We start from the raw sequence: 20,471 nt of genomic DNA on the forward strand, positions 1-20,471 counted from the left end.
TCAGTACATATAGAACTTCCTTATTCTTTTCAGTAGCTGTATAATCTAAAATTTGGTTCTATCACAATTTATGCAAATATTCCCTAGTGATGGATATTTTTCAGATTACTATAGCATTCTTTGTGATGACAAAAAAATCATCCTTGTAGGTATATCCTTATAGTTTTATAGAATAAATTCCTAGAAGAGTTTTACATTAAAAAAAATTTTTAAAAAATAGGTGTTTATTTTTTTCCAAAAGGTTGTGGCAGTTAATATTATTACCAGCAGTATTTATTTCTCTAAACTCTTGACAGCACTTTGTAATTTTGGCCAAGCTAATGCTTTATTTACATTTCCTTGACTATTAGAGAAATTGGGTATGGCTTCATATACTTATTTGTTATCCATGCTTACTTCCTTCTTCATTTTTTGCTCATTTCAATAACTGGCTTCTTTGACTTACTGCTTTGGAGGGGCTTTTTATGTATTAGGGATATTACTTTGTCATATGTTCCATACATTTTCTCCTAATCTGTCTTTCTGTCCTTCTTATAATTCTCCCCTGCTCTTCATTTTTTTTCACTTTAATGGCTGTTTAATTTAAAATTTCTAACCATATTTGATTCTCTGCTTTTTTGCTTTATTGCTTCCTGTGGGAACACTTGTTTGAAAAAAATAGAGGAATTTGAATTTTTTGTTTTCTGTGTTGAGTTTTTGTAAAGTCAAAAGAAACATTGCAACAAATTTTTTTTTTTTTGAGTCAGACTTTTGCTTTGTTGCTCCAGCTAGAGTGCAATGGTGTCATCATAGCTCACTGCAACCTCAAACTCTTGGGCTCAAGAGATCCTCCTGCCTTGGCCTCCCAGCTTGCTGAAATTACAGGCATGAACCACCTGGCCAGGCTGAAAAATTGCAACAAATTTAAAGAACTTAATTGACTTCATTTGCAATTCTAGAATCAGGCAACACTTCATTCCATAAAATAGAGTAAGTGTTTCAATGAGCTGAGCAGAGGAGTTTGGTTTTATAGACAGAAAAGGGCTGAAGAAAGCAGAAACAAAGAACAAAAAGTGTTCAAAGTTCAAAGTGTTCATTTCAAAGTTCTTTCCTTGTAAGGCTGGGACAGGGAGACAGAACAATAGAAAAATAGCTGGTTAACATCAGGTTACTTCAAGTTACTTTTTGTTGTAAGGATTAGAACAGAGGGAACTTCATTAATCATGCCGATTGAAGATTGAAACTGGCCTTTGGGAAATTGACTCTCTCTCCTGATTTCCCTGGAAGGTCAGATAACAACTTAGTTTCAGTTTGGAGATGTGGAACTTTAGCAGAGGTGACTCCATTTTGATTTTCAGTTTGGTCTGTTGTGGCTTAGTGCAGGAGCTTAGTCCAAATCAATGGCCTTCTATAATTTTTATTTAGCAGTAAGTAAACCTAAATTTTCTTTGTTATCCTCTTTCCTTCATGCCTAAATTCATAGCCTGTTACTCTAGTCTACCATAGTATCACATGAGATATTATTGAACTTGAAATAACTGATAGTAATTGGTTAGTAAATGCCTCCTTCCCCTGTAGCATGGTCTTACTTCACTGGACAGGGCACTGGTGGCTCCTTGAACCTTTGCAGAATCACATGTGTAGCATTATAGGGGGCTGTAGACACACCTGGGGAAAGTCCCAAACCATGCTAAAGGGAAAACTTACCATACTAGCCCGGACACTTGAATTTTAGGAGGGGCCTGGGGAGGAAGTTTTCCTCTGCGGGCATGCCTGAGGGATGAGATTCCTTGTAGCAGAGATTAGCCTCTCCTTGGCGAGGGATTTTTTAAGGTAGTTGCCATCAGACCCTATTAATTACCTTTAATATGATTAAGAATCACTTGGAGAATTTTTTTTTCCTGGACTATTGAGAGTAAGTTGTGTAAATCATGACCTTTTACCCCTAAATACTTCACTGAGTATTTCCTAAGGATAAAGATATTCTCTTATATAAGTGCAGTCCAGTTATCAACCTCAGTAAATTTAACATTGGTACAATATTTGAGAAATTATATTAAGATGCCTTATTTACATAAGTCTTTTGTTAGGAGATGGAATTTTTCAAGAGGAGAAACCCAAAGCCTGGCATAAAGTAGAGCTGAATTGTTTTTTGAATAAAAGTGGATCAAACTACAGAGCTTTCATGATAGTAGGTAGAGACATATTGAAGGGTGCTGTCTTAGCTTGGGCTGCCATAACAAAATAACAAAGACTGGGTGGCGTAAACAACAGAAGTTTATCTTTTCGTAGTTCTGGCGGCTGAAATCTGATAGGGTGCCAGTGTGGTCAGGTTCTGGTGAGGGCTCTCTGCCTGCCTTGTAGACAGCCACCTCTTGCCGTGTCCTCACATGGTGAAAAGAGCTCAGGTGTCTCTTCCTCTTTCTGTAAGTGTACCAGTTATGTAGGATCAAAACTCTACCTTAGGACTTCATTTAACCTTAATTAACTCTTTACAGACTCTTTCTCCAACAGTCCCCATGGGGGGTTAGGGCTTCAACATATGGATTTGGGAGGGAGGGGCACACTTCAGTCCATAGCAGGTGCCTGTTGGTATGTTTCTAGAGTCTCCTGTAAAAGACTTTTTAACTCTAAGGTGAGAACCATGCCAGGACTTGGTGTTATAGGCCAACATTCCCACTGTTGGAAGGTCTGTATTATGGCTGTCATGAATGGGCTGTGAACCCAAATAGTTCATGCAGTAGATTAGGAGGTCTGCAAGTAGTCCCAGCCCCTTAGATATAGTTCTCAAATTGTTAGCAAATTCAGCAGGGGAAGCATAATTACTATGGAAAAAATGGATGTCTATGCTTCATATTAGGGATGAAGTACACTGATATCTGCAACTTTCACTGAAATTCATAAAAAAATAAGATGTATTGCTGGGTAGAGGAATGACAGATGAATGGTTTGTGATAAGGCAAATGGAGCAAAATGTTAATTGTAGAATACAGGTGGTAAGTATATGGACTCACAGTACAGTTCTTTCAACTTTTCTGAGTGTTTAAAACTTCAAAGTAAAATGTTGGAGAAAAGGTTATCTAAATACATTTTTTAAGAACATGATTATTGGCTAGGCATATCTATTATAAACATTAAATCATTAACATGAGCTTCCTCAACTTCATTGATTTCTTTTTCTTTCCTGGTATTTCTCCTCTCTTTATCTGGTTAGTTCCTTCAAATCTTCAGTTTCATGAGTTGCTCCCTCCAGGAAATTTCCCCTGACCTTCCAGTCTCAGTTAGATATCTCTCTTCTGCATTCCCAGAGGACCCCTTACATACTTTGGCCGTAGAATGTATCATGCTGTACTGTAATCAGTTACTTACGAACCTGTCTGAACCACCAGACTTTGAGTTTCTTGAGGACAAAGACTATGTTTCTGGAATGCTCTCAGTACAAGTGAAAACAAGAACAACAATAAATAGACAATATGTGGCTTAAACAGTTAAAAGCTTCTTATCTTTGCTACTGGGAGTCTGGAGGTGGCCATTCCAGGATTGGGTCACTGAGGGACTCGGCCCTTCAGTCCTTTCCAGGCCATGTTGGCTAAGCAGTGATGCACACTGGAAATACCCACCATGGTTATTTCCGTTTTTGAACTTTGAGGACAGATATTTTGGGAAATATCTGTGGATTTGGTGAATAGTTTTCAATTCATTTATTATTATTTCTTGTAGAGAAATTGATTTTGTTTTTGAAAGTAGCAGTTCAGAATTAGATATCTACATGTGCTTTAAAGGATCCTCCCCCCTTCCTGGGAAAATATTTATCCATTTTGAGACAACTATAATAATTCATAGAAGCAAGGCTGCTTCAGAGAAATTGTGTGATAGATTGGTGATCTGGAGGTTGCAGCCTTTCACCAGCCTCAGCCCTGTGGGAAACCGTGTGCACCAGAAACGAGGCCGTCCCTAAACTGCAGCTGCTGGGGAGGGCTGCCCCTCTCTGTTTATTCTATTTTAGTCACAATCCAAGTGTGCTTAATTATCTAGTTAATTGCTTAGCTCACTTATTAAAGAGCACATAATTTGCAAAGGGAAGTGGAGGGAATGCCTGGATGTAGGCAGGTAAACTGTCCGTGTCACAGGGGAGAAGAGCACACGTGTGCTCTGACTCCAGCAGCCAAAGCCATTCACGTAACTGATGAGCGCGCTTGGGATGGCCCTTAAATCGGCAAGAAAGGGCTTAATGATGTTCAGTCTGCTCTGTTCCTCTTTATTCATCAGAAGACAGATGAATATAATGCATGAAAAATAACGTGCAAAGCTACATAAATATCTCAAACAGGTTTTAAGTATAGGCATATATAGATCAAAATTCTAGGAGAAAATACGCCATTAAAGTGAATATCTCTGGGTGGCAGGATCGTATGTGTTTTTCTTTTTTAAAAGATAGTTGTGTATTTTGTAAATTTGCTACTGAGCCTCATACTTTTCATTTTAAATACTTAAAATTTTTTAGGCATTCAGAGTGGTTTTTGTTCAACTCCATCTGTTCTCTTAGTAACGTCATTCTTCTCACATTTTGCTCTTATCTTTGTTAAAATTGATCAAATAATACTTTGTATAATAGCTGTCTGAAATGTCTTGCTTGTTATGTATGTTGACTCTCATGAATGGCGATTTTCTTTTGTGTTTCTTAAGTTGGAATTGTGAGCTTTAGCTGTGAGACCGGTGAGCAGTCTCATTGCACATTGGCCCCCCGGAGAGGTTTTGTGTAGTCCTCTGCCTGGGGCTCCAGCACTTTGTGACCAGTCTGGGACGACTTCTCATGTGATTTACTGGCTTTGGAGAAGTGTGTGGTTACAAACTTTTAGGGAAGACTGTCCTCAGCCAGAGCCCAGGCAGAGAAACTTCCTTGTCATTGTCCTGTGTTGGTGTACAGGTGTTTTTCCAGTCTGTGCTTTACCTGAAGGTGTACTGCTTCAAAGGTCTTGACTTCTCAGTTCTTTCTTGAGAATATGTCTCAGTTCTAACGTACCTGCGTGGGTGTCTTGTCTCCAAGCCCAGTGAGTGTGTGTGTTAAATCCTAGAACAGCAACCATCCAGGACTGCAGGAACTGCCGCTCTCACTGCTCCGATTCCACCCCCTCCCCCAGTTTGGGGATTTCTTACTTTCTTTTGAGCTCAGCTGTGCGTTTAACAGTGGCTCTCAGGCTTGGGTGCCCATTAGTATCTCCTGGGAGTCTTGTAGTATTTGCCCTGTTCCAGACCAATTTCATCAGAATCTCCGGGGTGGGACCCAGGCACCAGGATGTTTCTAAAGCTCTCCAGTGATTCCATTATGTAGCCAAGAATGGGGACCACCGAGTTAAATGATGTTGTTTTGTTTTACTCAAAGATGTATTGTATGTATGCATTTATTTTTTTAGTGGGGGTATTTTCAGGTTATCTAGTCAGCAGTGGTGGAACTTGGAGTCCATCATGTTATAGTTAGAAAAAAACTTCCCCTTGAAATTAGATAGGAAGGAAACCAATGTGGATTAAGTTCCTACTGTGTTCTGGGCACTGTGCTTAGACCTTTCACATATGTTGTCTCATTTAATTCTCAGAACAATCCTGCAAGGTAGGTGGTTTACTTGTCTGCTGATGAGAAAACGGGCTTGGGGAAAGTGAATAACTCGTTCCAGCTCAAACAGCTCACAAATGGCAAAACCAGACTGAGGCCCACCAGATGCCCAAGCCCTGTCCTTTCTCTGTTTGCTATGGTGTATGTGAAATAGATTTTTCCATGCAAATTGGTTAAAATAAAGATTGGCAGTTGGGTTACTGTAGGGTCCAGGTACCTATTCAATTACTTACCTGGAGTGCTCTGTCTTCCCGCAATGCTGCGGTTGCGCCACTCACTTTATATTACTTCTCATGAGGGTGAACTGATTTTGACTAATAGTTGTTATTTTAGAAAAGCTTAACTCATTTTAGTAAATTCCTTTAAATAAACCCGGAGTAAATAACTGATTTCTTCCTCTTTTAACTCTGTCATGTGTCGTGAAGCCCACTTCCTTGATCTACTGGAGCACTGTGTGAGTCTGTGTATATGTGTCAGTGTGTGTGTGTATATGTGTGTGAGTGTGTGTGTATATGTCAGTGTGTGTATGCTAGTATGTGAGTCTGTATGTATATGTGTGAGTCTGTGTGTGTCAGTATGTGTGAATGTGTGTATATGTGAGTCTGTGTGTATATGTGAGTCTGTGTGTATATGTGTGTCTGTGTGTATATGCCAGTGTGTGTATGCAAGTGTATGTATATGTGTGTTTGAGTGTATATGTGAACGTGTGAGTCTGTGTGTATATGTGAGTCTGTATGTATATGTGAGTGTGTCTGTGTGTATATGCCGGTGTGTGTATATGTGTGTTTGAGTGTATATGTGAATGTGTGAGTCTGTGTGTATATGTGAGTGTGTCTGCGTGTATATGCCAGTGTGTGTATACGTGAGTGTGTTTGAGTGTGTATGTGAATGTGTTGGGAAGTAGAGGGTACAAGGGCAAGGAGCGGAGTGAGGATAAAGAGCTGGAGGTTGAGGTCCCCAGCTGTTCTCTGTGGCACCAGATGACTTAGGGTAGAAATAGGAGACCGGGACTTGGAGTGGTCTGGTCACTCTGCCTCAGTGAAGCCCTGCTGAGGGAACAACGGTTTTTAGTGATGGTGTCCTCTCCACCCTCCCCAGTGACACGGGTGTGGGGTGTGTGTCCCGTTTCTTCTCTCTCATCTTGCTTTTGCTCTGGCGCTGGCCCTGGCCCTGGCTCTGCTGGGGTGAATGGCACAGAGTTGTTGGAAGGCACTTATCTCTGCCCAGAGCCTAGAAGAATTACTTTTCTGTTGGAATGTTGTCTGCGTTAGGCTTTTCTGGAAGGCATGAATGACATTTGATTTCAACTGGGTAGAAAGCAAACTGCTTCTAAGTCTTTGTCTTTTTCATCGGCAGCTCTTCAACTGGGTCTTCTGTCCGTGTGTTGCAAGCTCGGAAAACCAGCAGGATGGCTGTGAACAAGAGCAAGGGCCAGAGCTCCCTGGCCCTCCACAAAGTGATCATGGTTGGCAGTGGAGGGGTTGGCAAGTCGGCCCTGACTCTTCAGTTCATGTATGACGAGGTAAGACACGCCAGGCACAGACTGCCTTCGTGATGGCCTCTGCTGTAGCAATGTCCTTACTCCAGCTGTGCTTCTCTGCCCCTCCCCCATGTGCACAGGGGTTCATGGAGCAAATCTGGGCTAAGGTGGTTTCTGAATAGCTTTCTAGGGAGGTCTAACCAGCATAAGGTCTAGCTTGCTGACTTCAGGTGAGTGATCTCAATTGTGGCAGGGGCATAAGGGGTCTCTGCTCCCGTTAGTTCCATTGTTGTATTTCAAGCTTTCTTTCTGACGGGGTGGGGGAGGGTGGGGAGGGAGTGGCCTTTGTACAGGTATTTCTAAAGGACACATCAGGTATTTGGTGTTGTGTGACTGGTCAGTTTTGGAGAGAGTGAAAGGGGAGCTGAGTCGTCATAAGAACTCAATCTTTTCCCAAGTGATAGACATCAAGTTCTCCCTAGTTCTCCCATAGCAAGGTAAAGCTTGTGCCATCCTGCCCCAAATTTACATTACTTACTTAATGTGCATAGTGTGACCAGTGTTGAGTTCAGTGTGATGACACAGCCTGGATTCCTGGCAACAAAAGTCCCTGTTTGACAGCCTTTTCCTGGTATGGTTGGCCCTCTGTATCCATGGGTTCTGCATCTGTGGATTCTATCAACTGTGGATTGAAAATATTTGTAAAAAACAAATGAAAAATAACAATACAACAATAAAACAAAGATGCATTATAACAACTATTTACATAGCATTTGCATTATAGTGGGTATTGTAAGTAATCTAGAGATGATTTAAAGTATGCAGGAGGATGTTATATGCAAATATTATGCCATTTATACAAGGGACTTGAGCATCCCAAATTTTGGTGTCTGTAGGGTTCCTGGAACCAGTCCCCTGTGGATACCAAGGGATGACTATAGTACAGGCAGGGAGAGTATTCAGAGCAGAGCTTAAACCTCAGGGCCTCTCACTTGCATCCATACAGTTTGATGAGATGTGTAAAAGAAAGGTATGGCAACCACAGTTAACCAGTAGTTAAGATTACAATTTCTTTTCATTAAACATTCCCTTTGTCCTGCTTCCTCTTGTGTTGAGTGCAATTGGAGTGATTGTGGGCATTTTCCACATCTAGCTGAAGGAGGTTAAATTAGGGATCGGGTTAGTTGGGGGATAGTGGTATATATTTACGTGGTTTGGAGTCACTTTAGCGTGCGGTCCAGTTATCGCTAGCTGTAGGGATACTCCTGCTGCCCACTGCGCTGACTCACCAGCACTGTGCTGGGAGGTGCAGGGCCGGGTGGATCCAATATGAACACGTCCTATGGCAGCTGGCACTGAAAGTGTGTGGGTGGTGGAGAACCAAGGGTCAAAACATATGGTGCTAGAAATTGCTCCAGAAAGTTCTTTCAGATCTTATAGCTTCTTTTAGCAGAGCTCGATAGAGATTTCCTAAATTTGACAATAGTCTTAAAACTTTCATTACTAGTAATGCCATATAGTTGTGAAGCTGAAAAAACCTTCTCTAAACTGTTGATACAAGAGAAATTTTCATTAACCATGCTAGAGGAAAGACTAAATTATTTTTTACTCTCAATAGGAAGTATTTTAAAATCATTGGCATATGACAAGATAAAGAATATATGGCAAACAAAAAGTAGAAGGTATTCTAGAGGTGTGTCAGGCAGTTTAATTAGTAATGCTGAAATTGAATCCCATGTAGCCCTGCAAGGCCAGTCGGGAGTATATATGGTTCATGTTAATGGATACAAAGAGTTTGGTGATTTTCTATTTCTAGCCCAAAAATGTAAACATCAGGGTTATAATGGAATTTTCTACTGATCATACTTTTCACTGAGCACACAGGTGTGCAGGTATATTGGGACATTCTGACTTGCAGTATCAAAGGAATCAATGGAACTCTGGCTGAGTTTAGCCTTGGGAGCTCGGAACTATATGGCTGAGATGCTCTATGGTAGAATTCATATCTGTCTCTTTGGAAAGAAGTTAAAAGAAGGATACTTTTGAAGCATAGGCATGTTTTCACATTTTCTCTATCTGAAGATAATTTATTAACATACCTTTAAGGGGACCTAGTACTAAATATGTCTTGGTATTTTTATTTTTGATTTTAAATCATTTGAACTAGTAGCTGTTAATTGACAATACAAGGGTCTTTTTGATAGTATTCCTCAAAGAACCCTTAAGTTCATTTTGATATTTTCAATTCAATTTTCAAATTAAAACAATTTTAAATCATAGCTTTATTAAGATATAATTCACATACCATGAAATTCACTCTTTTAAAGTATAAAATTTAATTTTTTTTGTATATTCATATAGATGCACAACAATCACCATTATCTAATTTTAGATTATTTTCTTCATTCAAAAAAAAAAATAACCCTACATATTAGCAGCCATTCCCCATTACTGCTTTTCCCTGTCCCACCCCTGGTCTCTGGCAGTCACTTTCTGCCTATTCTGGACATTTCATATAAATGGAATCATACAATATGTGGCCTTTGTATCTGGATTCTTGCAGCATAATGTTTTAGAAGTTCATCCATGCTGTAGGACAGCAGTCACTTTCCCCTTCCTCCCTCCTCCAGCCTGGGGAACTACTAGTCCACTTTCTGTCTCTGTAGATTTGTCTATTCTGCATTTTTCATATAAATAGGCTTATATATATGTGACCTTTTGTGTCTAGCTTCTTTCACTAATCAGGACCTGTCAAGGTTCATCCATGTTGTAGCATAAATCAGTACTTCATTCCTTTTTAGGACTGAATGATATTCCACTGTCTGGATATGCCACATTTTGCTTTTCCATTTACCAACTGATGGACATTTGGGTTTCTGCTTTTTGGGTATTATGAATAATGTTGCTGTGTACATTTATGTACAAGTGTTTGTGTAGACATACGTCTTAAATTCTCTTGGGTATTTACCTAGGTGTGAAATTGCTGGGTCATATGGTAGCTGTATGTATAATTCTTTGAGGAGCTGCACCATTTTACAGTCCTATCAGCAGTGTATTCCATTTTCTTCACATTCTTGTCAACACCCGTCATTGTCCATCTTTTTTATTATAGCCATCCTAGTGGGTGTGAAGTGGTATCTCAGTGTGGTTTTAATTTGCATTTCCCTAATGACCAATGATGTTGAGCATCTTTCCATGTGCATATTGGCCATTTGTATATCTTCTTTGGAGAATTGTCCATTCAGATCCTTTGCCTAATTTTTAATTGAGTTATTTGTTGAGTCGGGTTTTTTTTTTTTTGTTTTTTTTTTTGAGACAGAGTCTCACTCTGTTGCCTGGGGTGGAGTGCCGTGGCGTCTGCCTAGCTCACAATAACCTCAAACTCCTGGGCTTAAGCAATCCTCCTGCAGCCTCCCGAGTAGCTGGGACTACAGGCATGTGCCACCATGCCCAGTTAATTTTTTCTATATATTTTTAGTTGTCCAGCTAATTTCTTTCTGTTTTTAGTAGAGACGGGGGTCTCACTCTTGCTTAGGCTGGCTTCGAACTCCTGACCTCAAAGGATCCGCCCGCCTCGGACTCCCAGAGTGCTAGGATTGCTGGGATTACAGGCGTGAGCCACCGTGCCCGGCCTGAGTTGGGTTATTTACTGTTGAGTTTTAAGAGATTTTATGTATTCTGGATACAAGTCGCTTGTTAGACATAATTTACAAATATTCTCTCCCATTCTCTGGGTTGTCTTTTCACTTTCTTGATGGTGTCCTTTGAAGCATGAAAGTTTTTAATTTTTTAAGAAGTTCAATTTACCTATTTTTTCTTTTGTCAGGTTTATGTTTTTGGTGTCATAACTAAGAATCCATTGCTAAGTCCAAGGTCATGAAGATTTACACCTATGTTTTCTTCTAAGAGTTTATGGTTTTAGCTCTTACATTTAGATCTTTGATCCATTTTGAGTTAATTTTTGTGTGTAGTATGAAGTGGGGGCTCAAATACATCCTTTCGCATGGGGATTTCCAGTTATACCAGCACCAGTTCAATTTTAATGGTACATGGTTGTCAGTAATTTGCTTTTTTCTGAATGTCTTGATTTCTGAGAGTACTTATTTGATATACTATACAATATAAAGAAAATAGCTTTGAAATATTAATATCATTGTTACTAAATAGTATAACCACTGAGGTAAGTTTAGTGTTACTTTGAAATTTCTTTGTCCTTAGTCTTTTTAAGTGTGATGCAGTCTATCAAAATACTCTGTTCCAAAGTGTCTTGAATTAGTTAAATTCTTTTTCTTTGTGGCTTCATTACCAATTTAATATTCAGTTATGCTATTTGCTTCAGTTTTTCTGGCAGCTTTACATTTGCTTGGTTTGTCCTTCCAGGGTATTTTTTTTGCAAATAAACACACACGCAGATGCGCGCACACACACACACACGTAGGAGTATTATGCAGCTATAAAAATATATGTGTGTATGTAAGTAATATATATTAATAAAACTTCACTCTTTCTGCTTTCCTTGTGCAAAAGGTAGACTGTTAAATTCTGGAGATCTCTGCATATCTGAACATAGGCATCTTCCTCGTTTTTTATAGCTACATGGTAGCTGTGTGGATCCCTATTGCTGAGCATTTGGAAGGTTTTCGATCTTTTACTGTTACACACAGTGCTACAGTGAATTACGTTGTATGTTTGTGTGCAGGTGTTCCTATAGATTGGATTCCTAGAAGCAGGATGGCTGGGACAGAGATGAGTGCTTCTCTCGTTTTCCAGGAGTTGCCAAATTCCTTTCCATAGAGATTGTCCCTTTTCTGTGCTCCCACTAGCAATGCACTAGAGTTCCTTTTCCCCAGAGTATGTTGTTAGACTTTTGGACTTTTTTCCAGCCTGATAAGTGAAAAATGGTACAGGGATACCTCATTTTATAATGCTTCACTTTATCACATACCACAGATAAAGCGTTTTTTTAAAGATTGGAGGTTTGTGGCAAGCCTGCATCAAGCAGGTCTATCAGTGCTGTTTTTCTAACAACACCTGCTCACTTCTTGTCTCTGGGTCACATTTTGGTAGTGCTCGCAATATTTCAAACTTTTTCATTATTATATCTGTGATAGTGATCAGTGATCCTTGGTGTTACCATTGTAGTTGTTTGGGGGCATCACGACTCGTGCCCATCTAAGATGGTGAGCTTAATCAATACACGTTGTGTATGTTCTGACTACTCCACTGACCAGCAGGCCCCCGCCCCACCCCCACCCACCTCACTCCCTCATCTCGGGCCTATTTCCCGAGACACAACAATATTGAAATTAGGCCAATTAATAATCCTACAGTGGCCCCTAAATGTTCAAGTGAAAGGAAGAGTTGCATGTTTCTCACTTTAAATCAAAAGCAAGAAATGATTAAGATTAGTAGGGAAGGCATGTTGGAAGCCGAGATAGGCTGAAAGCTGGGCCTCTTATGCCAGTTAGCCAAGTTATGAATGCGAAGGAAAAGATCTTGAAGGAAATTAAAAGTGCTACTCCAGTGAGCACATGAATGATACGAAAGCAAAACAGCCTTATTGCTGGTATGGAGAAAGTTTCAGTGGTCTGGATAGACGATCACACCAGCCGCTATATTTCCTTAAGCCAAAGCCTAATCCAGAACAAAGCCCTAATTTTTTTCAGTTCTGTGAAGGCTGAGAGAGGTGAGGAAGCTGCAGAAGAAAAGTTCGAAGCTAGCAGAGGTTGGTTCATGAGGTTTAAGGAAAGAAGCCATCTCCATAACATAAAGTGCAACATGAAATAGCAAGTGCTGATGTAGAAGCTGCAGCAAGTTAGCCAGAAGATCTAAGATCATTGATAAAGGTGGCTGGACTAAGCAACAGATGTTCAAGGTAGATGAAACAGCCTTCTATTGGAAGAAGATGTCATTAGGACTTTCACAGCTAGAGAGGAGCAAGTCAATGCCTGGCCTCAAAGCTTCAAAGAACAGGTTGGCTCTTTTATTAGGGGCTAATGTAGCTGGTAACTTTAAGTTGAAGCCAATGCTAATTTACCATTGGTTAATGGTAGATGCTAAATCTACTCTGCCTGTGCTCTATAAACGGAAGAACAAAGCCTGAATGACAGCACGTCTGTTTACAGCATGGTTTACTGAGTATTTTAAGCCCACTATTGATACCTCCTGCTCAGAAGGAAAGATTCCTTTCAAAATATTACTGTTCATTGACAATGCACCTTGTTACCCAAGAGCTCTGATGGACATGTTCAAGGAGATTCATGTTGTTTTCATGCCTGCTAACACAACATTCATTCTACAGCCCATGATCAAGGAGTAATTTTGACTTTCAAGTCTTATTATTTAAGAAATATATTTCTCAAGGGTATAGCTGTCATAGATAGTGATTCCTCAGATGGATCTGGGCAAAGTAAATTGAAAACTTTCTGGAAAGGATTCACTGTAGATTCCATTAAGAACATTCATGATTCATGGGAGGATGTCAAAATAGCAACATTAATAGAAATTTGAAAGACGTTGATTCCTACCTCATGGATGACTTTGAGGGGTTCAAAACTTCAGTGGAGCAAGTAACTGCAGCTGGGGTGGAAACAGCAAGAGAACTAGCATTAGAAGCAGAGCCTGAACATGTGACTGAATTGCTGCAATCTCATGATAAAACTTGAGTGGATGAGGAATTGCTTCTTCTGGATGAGCAAAGAAAGTGGTTTCTTGGATAGACTCTAGTCCTGGTGAAGATGCTGTGAATATTGTGGAAATGAAAACAAAGAATTTAGAATATTACACAAACTTAGTTGATAAAGCAGCAGTAGAGTTTGAGAGGATTGACTCCAATTTTGAAAGAAGTTCTGTGGGTAAAATTGCATGCCACAGAGAAATCTTATGTGAAAGGAAGAGTCAATCAGTGTTACAAACTTCATTGTCTTAAGAAATTACCACAGCTACCCCAGCCTTCAGCAACCGCCACCCTGATCAGTCAGCAACCGTCAACATCGAGGTAAGACCCACCACCAGCAAAAAGATTACAACTTGCTGATGGCTCAGATGATCATTAGCATTTGTTAGCAATAAAGTATTTTTAAGGCATGTACATTGTTTTTTAAGACAAAATGCTATTGCACACTTAATAGACCATGGTATAGTGTAAACATAACTTTTATATGCAATTGGAAACCAAAAACTTGTGTGGCTTGTTTTGTTGCAATATTTGCTTTTTTGTGGTGGTCTGGAACTGAACCTGTAACATCTCCAAGAAGGTATCCCTGTATCTCAATGTAGTTTTAGTTTTCATTTTCTGTATTAATAAAGATGAACATCTTTTTGTATGTTTGATGTATGTATTTGTGTTTCTGTGAATTGTTTGTATCTGTTGCTCACTTTTTCCCATTGGATTGTTGACTTTTTTCTGTTTCTGGGAACTTTTTATATATTAAAGAGATTAGCTCTTTGTGATAATGGGTTCAAATATTTTTTCCCAGTTTGTCATTTGTCTTTTTGCCATATATAAGTTTTTGTTTGTTTGTTTGTTTTGATTGTAGTCTGGTTTATCAGCTCTTTCTTATGTGGCTTCTGGATTTTGAGTCAGTTAAAAAGGCCTTGCCTACTTCAAGTTGGTAAAAAGGTTTCATTTACATTTTCTTCTAGTACTTCAGTGGTTTTTTTACATGTAATCTTTGGCCCATTTGGAGTTTGTCATGTTGTATAATTATTTAAGACTCTTAGTACATCCTGCCAAATTACTTTCCAGACGGGTTTTATACTTCTGTTGATTATGAACAAGAACTCCTGTTCCTCACCTGTGCCCGTGTTTGTTTTATAATTTTATACTGACAATAATATTGCCGAGTGTTGTGCTCTGTGCCTGGTTTCCTCACCTGCCCCTATTGTTTAAAAACAAAATGAAAAATGGTAGAACTGAGAGCTGTAAAGAACTGAAGTGTTATATAAAATGTTATTATTTTATAGTGCCTTATATGTAGTGTGATAATTATAGACACTCAATGAATACTTGGTTGATTGTAGGCAAAGTACCCATGTACTGAATTTTGTTTTTTGGCAGATTTTATTTCCCTTATGACTCTGTCAATTACTGATATTGCTGTTTATTTCCTCAGTTTGTAGAAGACTATGAACCTACCAAAGCTGACAGTTACAGAAAGAAAGTGGTTCTTGATGGAGAAGAAGTCCAGATAGATATTCTAGACACTGCTGGACAAGAGGACTATGCAGCCATTCGAGACAACTACTTTCGGAGTGGGGAAGGCTTTCTGCTAGTGTTCTCAATCACAGAACATGAGTCCTTCACAGCAACTGCCGAATTCAGGTATGTTTGAAATGAAATAGCTAAAGCCTCCAGGAGGCTTTTGCATTTTTTTCATATGTCTTAGAAGGAATTTGGGCCTGAGCATAGCAGTAGAGAGTGGAGTATGTTTAGGAAGAATTCTATCTAAAGAATTTTCTGGGGCTTTCTGAGGCTTGCCACATTATAGTCCATCATTATTGTAATCTCTTTGGGCTTCCCTGTTCTGTGATTTCTGAATATAAATTATTTTAAGAATCTTGTTATTTCCGAAAAAGGATGAAGCTATTCCATATACTCAAGAACCTGTAATTTTGTTCACATAAATCCTGAGAGACAGTGATGGATAAGAGTTAACTGTCTTTATCTTTTTTACGATTTTACTACAAAAGTAACAATTTTGATCTATTTTGAGGTTTATGAAGCATTGGCAGGAGAGAGAGAGGTATGAGTCAGAATGACCATTTACTGCTTCCTGGAAGGACTTTTAGCATAGTGGAGGGGAGAGAGTGTGGCTTTCCCTAGTTTGAATCCTTGTCATACCCCCTGCTGGCTTTGTGACCAGGGGCAAGTTTACTCAGCATCAAGATTCTGTTTCTCTGAAAATGTACTTGTTGAGAAATAACATGACGTGACGATGCGTTAGACTGTGAAGTTATGTGGGCGGGAACCGTGGCTACCCTACATTGGTCCCCAGACCCTGTCACAGTATGGGCACATGGTACTTACATAGTGAGTAGAATATTCACTGCTATAATTCAGTTTAAAATGTGGCAGTTAAAGATACCTTAAGTTCATTTTGTTACAAAGAAATAAACTTTTGGGCATAATTCTTATCTTCTGTAATTTTCTCTTTACTCCATAATACCTTTCCCATTTCTCTTACACAATTGTATTTTTTTTTTAATTTACTCTCCTTATAAACATATCTATCCAGATGACTTTTTATTTTAAGATGTAGATCTAAGATCTCTAGCCCAGGCAACCAAATAAGACTATGTCTCAAAAAAAAAAAAAAAAAGCAGATCTAGAGTCTAATGGAGAACTAAAGAGGAAAACGAAACAAAACAAAAAATCAGTCATTTTTTTCATTCTTTAGCAAGTTTTGGTCAGAAAGTAAGGTGATCATCAGCCAAAGGCGAAAATGAGGAAGCTGAATATGTCCGCAGGATTTGCAAGGAGGTGTCAGTGAGCCAGGGGGGCCTGGAGAGGCGCGCGGGTGAAGCAGCAGAGCCCGCGGGAGGCGCTCGGGCAGTGCCTTGGCCGTCACGGCTGTCCCGCTGCGGAGCTGCAGGTCCTCAGCGCGCCGACTACCTCGGTTCTCTGGAAGTGTAGTGCACATGTTGTGGTCAGCTAGATGACCAGGACTCATTATGAGAGTCCTGTTAATTTTTAGACTTTTCAGATATCCCTAGAGGTTTCTATATTTGAATACAGCTCACATATTTATAATTGTGTATCTACATAGTCCTGTGTTTGTGCCTCCTTGAGGATAAAACAGGACAGATGCGCACACTCTCTTACTCTCGTCCCTGTACTGAGCATTTCGATTCCCCGGTGCTCTGTGACTCACCAGGAAGGAAGTACCAGGCAGGACAGTCCTGTCCAGGGGACAGACAGCGAGCGCCCCTCGTCCTCTCCCCTCACCACATGCGCACAGATGATTTCCTTGCGTTCTCAGGGTCATGGCAGGGTCTCATCTCGGAAGGGGTTTTGGTGGTTGTGTGGAAAGGGGCATCCTTATAAGAAAAGGGGCAAATGAATACCTAAAACAAATAGAAGGAGAAGTGAGTTCTCTTGACTTGAACTCTGGACATTTAAATAAAAGTCCCAGGCTGCCCAGGTTTCTCGTGTCATTGGAAGCAGAAGAGTGCAGGTAGATTATCTGCGCTCTTGTGGTTAACTCGGTCACTTTACTTTATGCCTGGTGGCAGTTTTAAAATACAGCATTTCTGTATGTATTTTTTTTTTTTTTTTGAGACAGAGTCTCACTCCATTGCCCGGGCTAGAGTGCCTTGGTGTCAGCCTAGCTCACAGCAACCTCAAACTCCTGGGCTCAAGCGATCCTTCTGCCTCAGCCTCCCAGGTAGCCGTGACTACAGGCATGTGCCACATGCCCGGTTAATTTTTTCTGTATAGTTTTAGTTGTCCATCTAATTTCTTTCTATTTTGTTTGGTAGAGATGGGGTCTCACTCTTGGTCAGGCTGGTCTCGAACTCTTGAGCTCAAACAATCCACCCGCCTCGGCCTTCCATCTGTATGTATTTTTCAAATGGAAAAGCCCCAACATAAAGCCAAATGTTAATATGCTATCTTCTGGACACTTTTTCTGGATGATATTTCATGAACTAAGATAAATAGGCTTGTCACAAGAGGCCAGAACTCTGTGCTCTCATTTTTGGATCAGTATGTTTATTAATGAGGTAATTTTACATGCCCCTGCAAGGCTAATGAACCAAAAAGCTATGAGTTTTTATTGTTCATAGTTTATATTGATCACATAACTTACAAACGTATCATGGTTTTTGGCCCCTATTCAAATGTAGGGTGCAATTTTCAAGTATCTTTTCTTCCTTTGTGTTTGTCTTAAAATATTTGACATCTGGTACTTAAATTGTCTGTATGGAAATTTAAAAAAAATTTTATTACTGTGAAATGTTACCCTATGTCATGTAAAAATCAATGCAGATCTCCACAAAATACATTTTTGAAGAGGACTCTTTTTGAAATGTATTGAAATGCAGAAATAGAAATATCCACATTGGACCAAAGTAATGGAAGTGTAATGTTTAATTGATGTTTTAAGTATTTCATCTTGATTAATACTTTTGAATAGATGATTATTTTTAGTAGAGGTTAATGGGTATTTTTAGAGAAGACATTTTTGAAATACTTTTCCATAGGCCTTGGAGTATTTCCTTTCCTTTCATTTTTTTCTTCTTTGTAGCAAAAAAATAATGTCCATTGAAATGTGATTACTGCTTAAGGTATCTGTCCCTATTCTGTTGACAGTGGTCCCCAACCTTTTTGGCACCAGGGACTGGTTTCACGGGAGGCAATTTTTCCACGGATGGAGGGTGGGCGGAGGGGAGGTGGAACTCAGGTGGTGATGTGAGCAATGGGGAGCGGCTGTAAATACAGATGAAGCTTTGCTCGCCTGCCCACCGCTCACCTCCTGCTATGAACTCCCCTTTCCTGAGTCTGGAAGGCAATTCTTCCACTGGCGGGGTGAGGAGGGGTGGGAGGGAGGCGGAGCTCAGGCAGTGATAGGAGTGATGGGGAGCGGCTGTAAATACACATGAAGCTTTGCTCGCCTGACCGCTCACCTCCTGCTGTGCGGCCCCCCTCCCTCACCCTTTCCTGAGTTTCATGGAAGACAATTTTTCCATGGGGGATGGTGTGGAGCTCTGTGGCCTTGGGGTTGGGGATCGCAGGCCTCTAGCATTTACTGTGTCTAAATGGACACTTTGTAAGTGTGTGTGTAGTGGGGGAGTCATATGGAGATTTAATCAAAACCGAAGATTCACAAAGCAGTACTTACTTTTACTACTTGAGATTACCTTGGATGGTTCTGTCTGTTCTAGTCTATAATATTGTATTTCACTGAGGGGGAAAAAAAACCCTACAGATTCTGACCCACTAAATTGATTTTGTGCCACTAATAGGCTGGCACCTTCCATGTGAAAAACACTGGATTTCATAGCTTTTACTGTCACAAAGAAATCATACCATTTTTTAAAGGGGAATTATTAAGCATTTTATGGTGATTCTTCTTTTAGCTTGTTTTTATCCCAGAGATTCACAGTTTTTTTTCTTTCTCTTGTGTATAAAAGTGTAAATTGGGGCCCATTGGAATGTAGCGTCCTGGGCTTCTGTGTAGACACCTGTCTTTCTAGGACTGTTGAGCCTGGAAATCTGCATTTATAACGAGCACCGCAGGTGATTCTGATGCAGGCAGACCTAGAACTTGACTTTGAAAACACTTGTCTAGTTTATGACTGCCTCTAGTACTTCCTTGGAACATGCCCTGCGTGTAGCAATGTCGTCTTCTGCCTTAGGAAAGCCTTTTATTTCAGGGGGGTCCACAAAACCCGGTTTGTACTCTGGCTTTCTCAGCTGCTGTATTTTTGATGTAACGCCTTAGGGAGCAGATCCTCCGTGTCAAGTCTGAAGAAGATAAAATTCCATTGCTCGTGGTGGGAAACAAGTCTGACTTAGAGGAGCGGAGGCAGGTGCCCATCGAGGAGGCCAGGAGCAAAGCCGAAGACTGGGGCGTGCAGTACGTGGAGACGTCGGCTAAGACGCGCGCCAACGTGGACAAGGTAGGCACACGCTCCGTGCGCTTCTTGGAGACAGCCTTGAGAAACAGCAGAGTGCAGATATCGCACCTGTTTGTTTTTGTGGGAACCATTCATGGGAACTAGGTAAAACTCTGGCTTCTCCACATGGGTAAGCCGTTGTCATGAGAAACACTGAGAGGATTTGACCCTGTCTGTAAAACAACCGGGGTCCTTTCACTTTGCCACGAGGTGGCTTTAGAGAATGCGTGAGGTTGCGTAGCCCTGGGCAGTGCGGCAGGAGACCGTGCTGGAGGGAGGGGCAGGAGGGGCTTCCGCTCTGCCTGACACAGCCTGTTGCTCCCCGGGCAGGGCTGGCCACCTCGGGCTGCTCAGGAGGTTCCCCTGAAGGTGGCCCGGGAAGAAACATGGAGTTTCTTGATTTTGCTCTCACTGAGTTATTGGTTAGATTTGTTCTTTTCACCTTACTGTCCGCTGACAGAGCAAAGGTGTTCTGTCTTTATCGTCTAGTCTCCGAGTAGTACTTGCTCTCAGGAATCAACTTTGTGGGATCCCTTTTCTCTCTCTTATCCCATCCCCAGCGTACTTCCCCATTCCAGTCTCTGTAATGAGACGGTAACCTTGACAATGATGAATGTTGATAATCTGAAAACCCGCCTATCGGGGATTGCTATTGTTAAACCTAGTTTTTTCTTTTTTTAATTAAGGTTCCAGGTGGTTGCCGCACAGCTAGAATCTTTAAGCTAAACCTTAAAGATGAGGCTTTCCCTTTTGCCGTCCCCTTGTTCGTTAGCTCTTACCTCA

The 20,471-nt window shown here is 40.5% G+C and overlaps 1 protein-coding gene across 2 annotated transcripts in view; it reads left to right on the top strand.

The window, feature by feature from the left end:
* The window catches only part of RALB (RAS like proto-oncogene B), a 38,999-nt gene that overhangs the window by 15,025 nt on the left and 3,503 nt on the right, over positions 1 to 20,471 (top strand). For both annotated transcript variants that reach the window (XM_069473671.1, XM_069473662.1), the window contains exons 2-4: positions 6,947 to 7,112; positions 15,185 to 15,393; positions 19,514 to 19,691. In XM_069473671.1, the coding sequence (XP_069329772.1) occupies positions 6,999 to 7,112; positions 15,185 to 15,393; positions 19,514 to 19,691 (501 nt within the window). In that variant the 5' untranslated portion in view covers positions 6,947 to 6,998. The remainder of the gene's footprint in view (positions 1 to 6,946; positions 7,113 to 15,184; positions 15,394 to 19,513; positions 19,692 to 20,471) is intronic.

The sequence above is a fragment of the Eulemur rufifrons genome, chromosome 1, assembly GCF_041146395.1.
Source record: "Eulemur rufifrons isolate Redbay chromosome 1, OSU_ERuf_1, whole genome shotgun sequence".
NCBI lineage: Eukaryota > Metazoa > Chordata > Mammalia > Primates > Lemuridae > Eulemur > Eulemur rufifrons.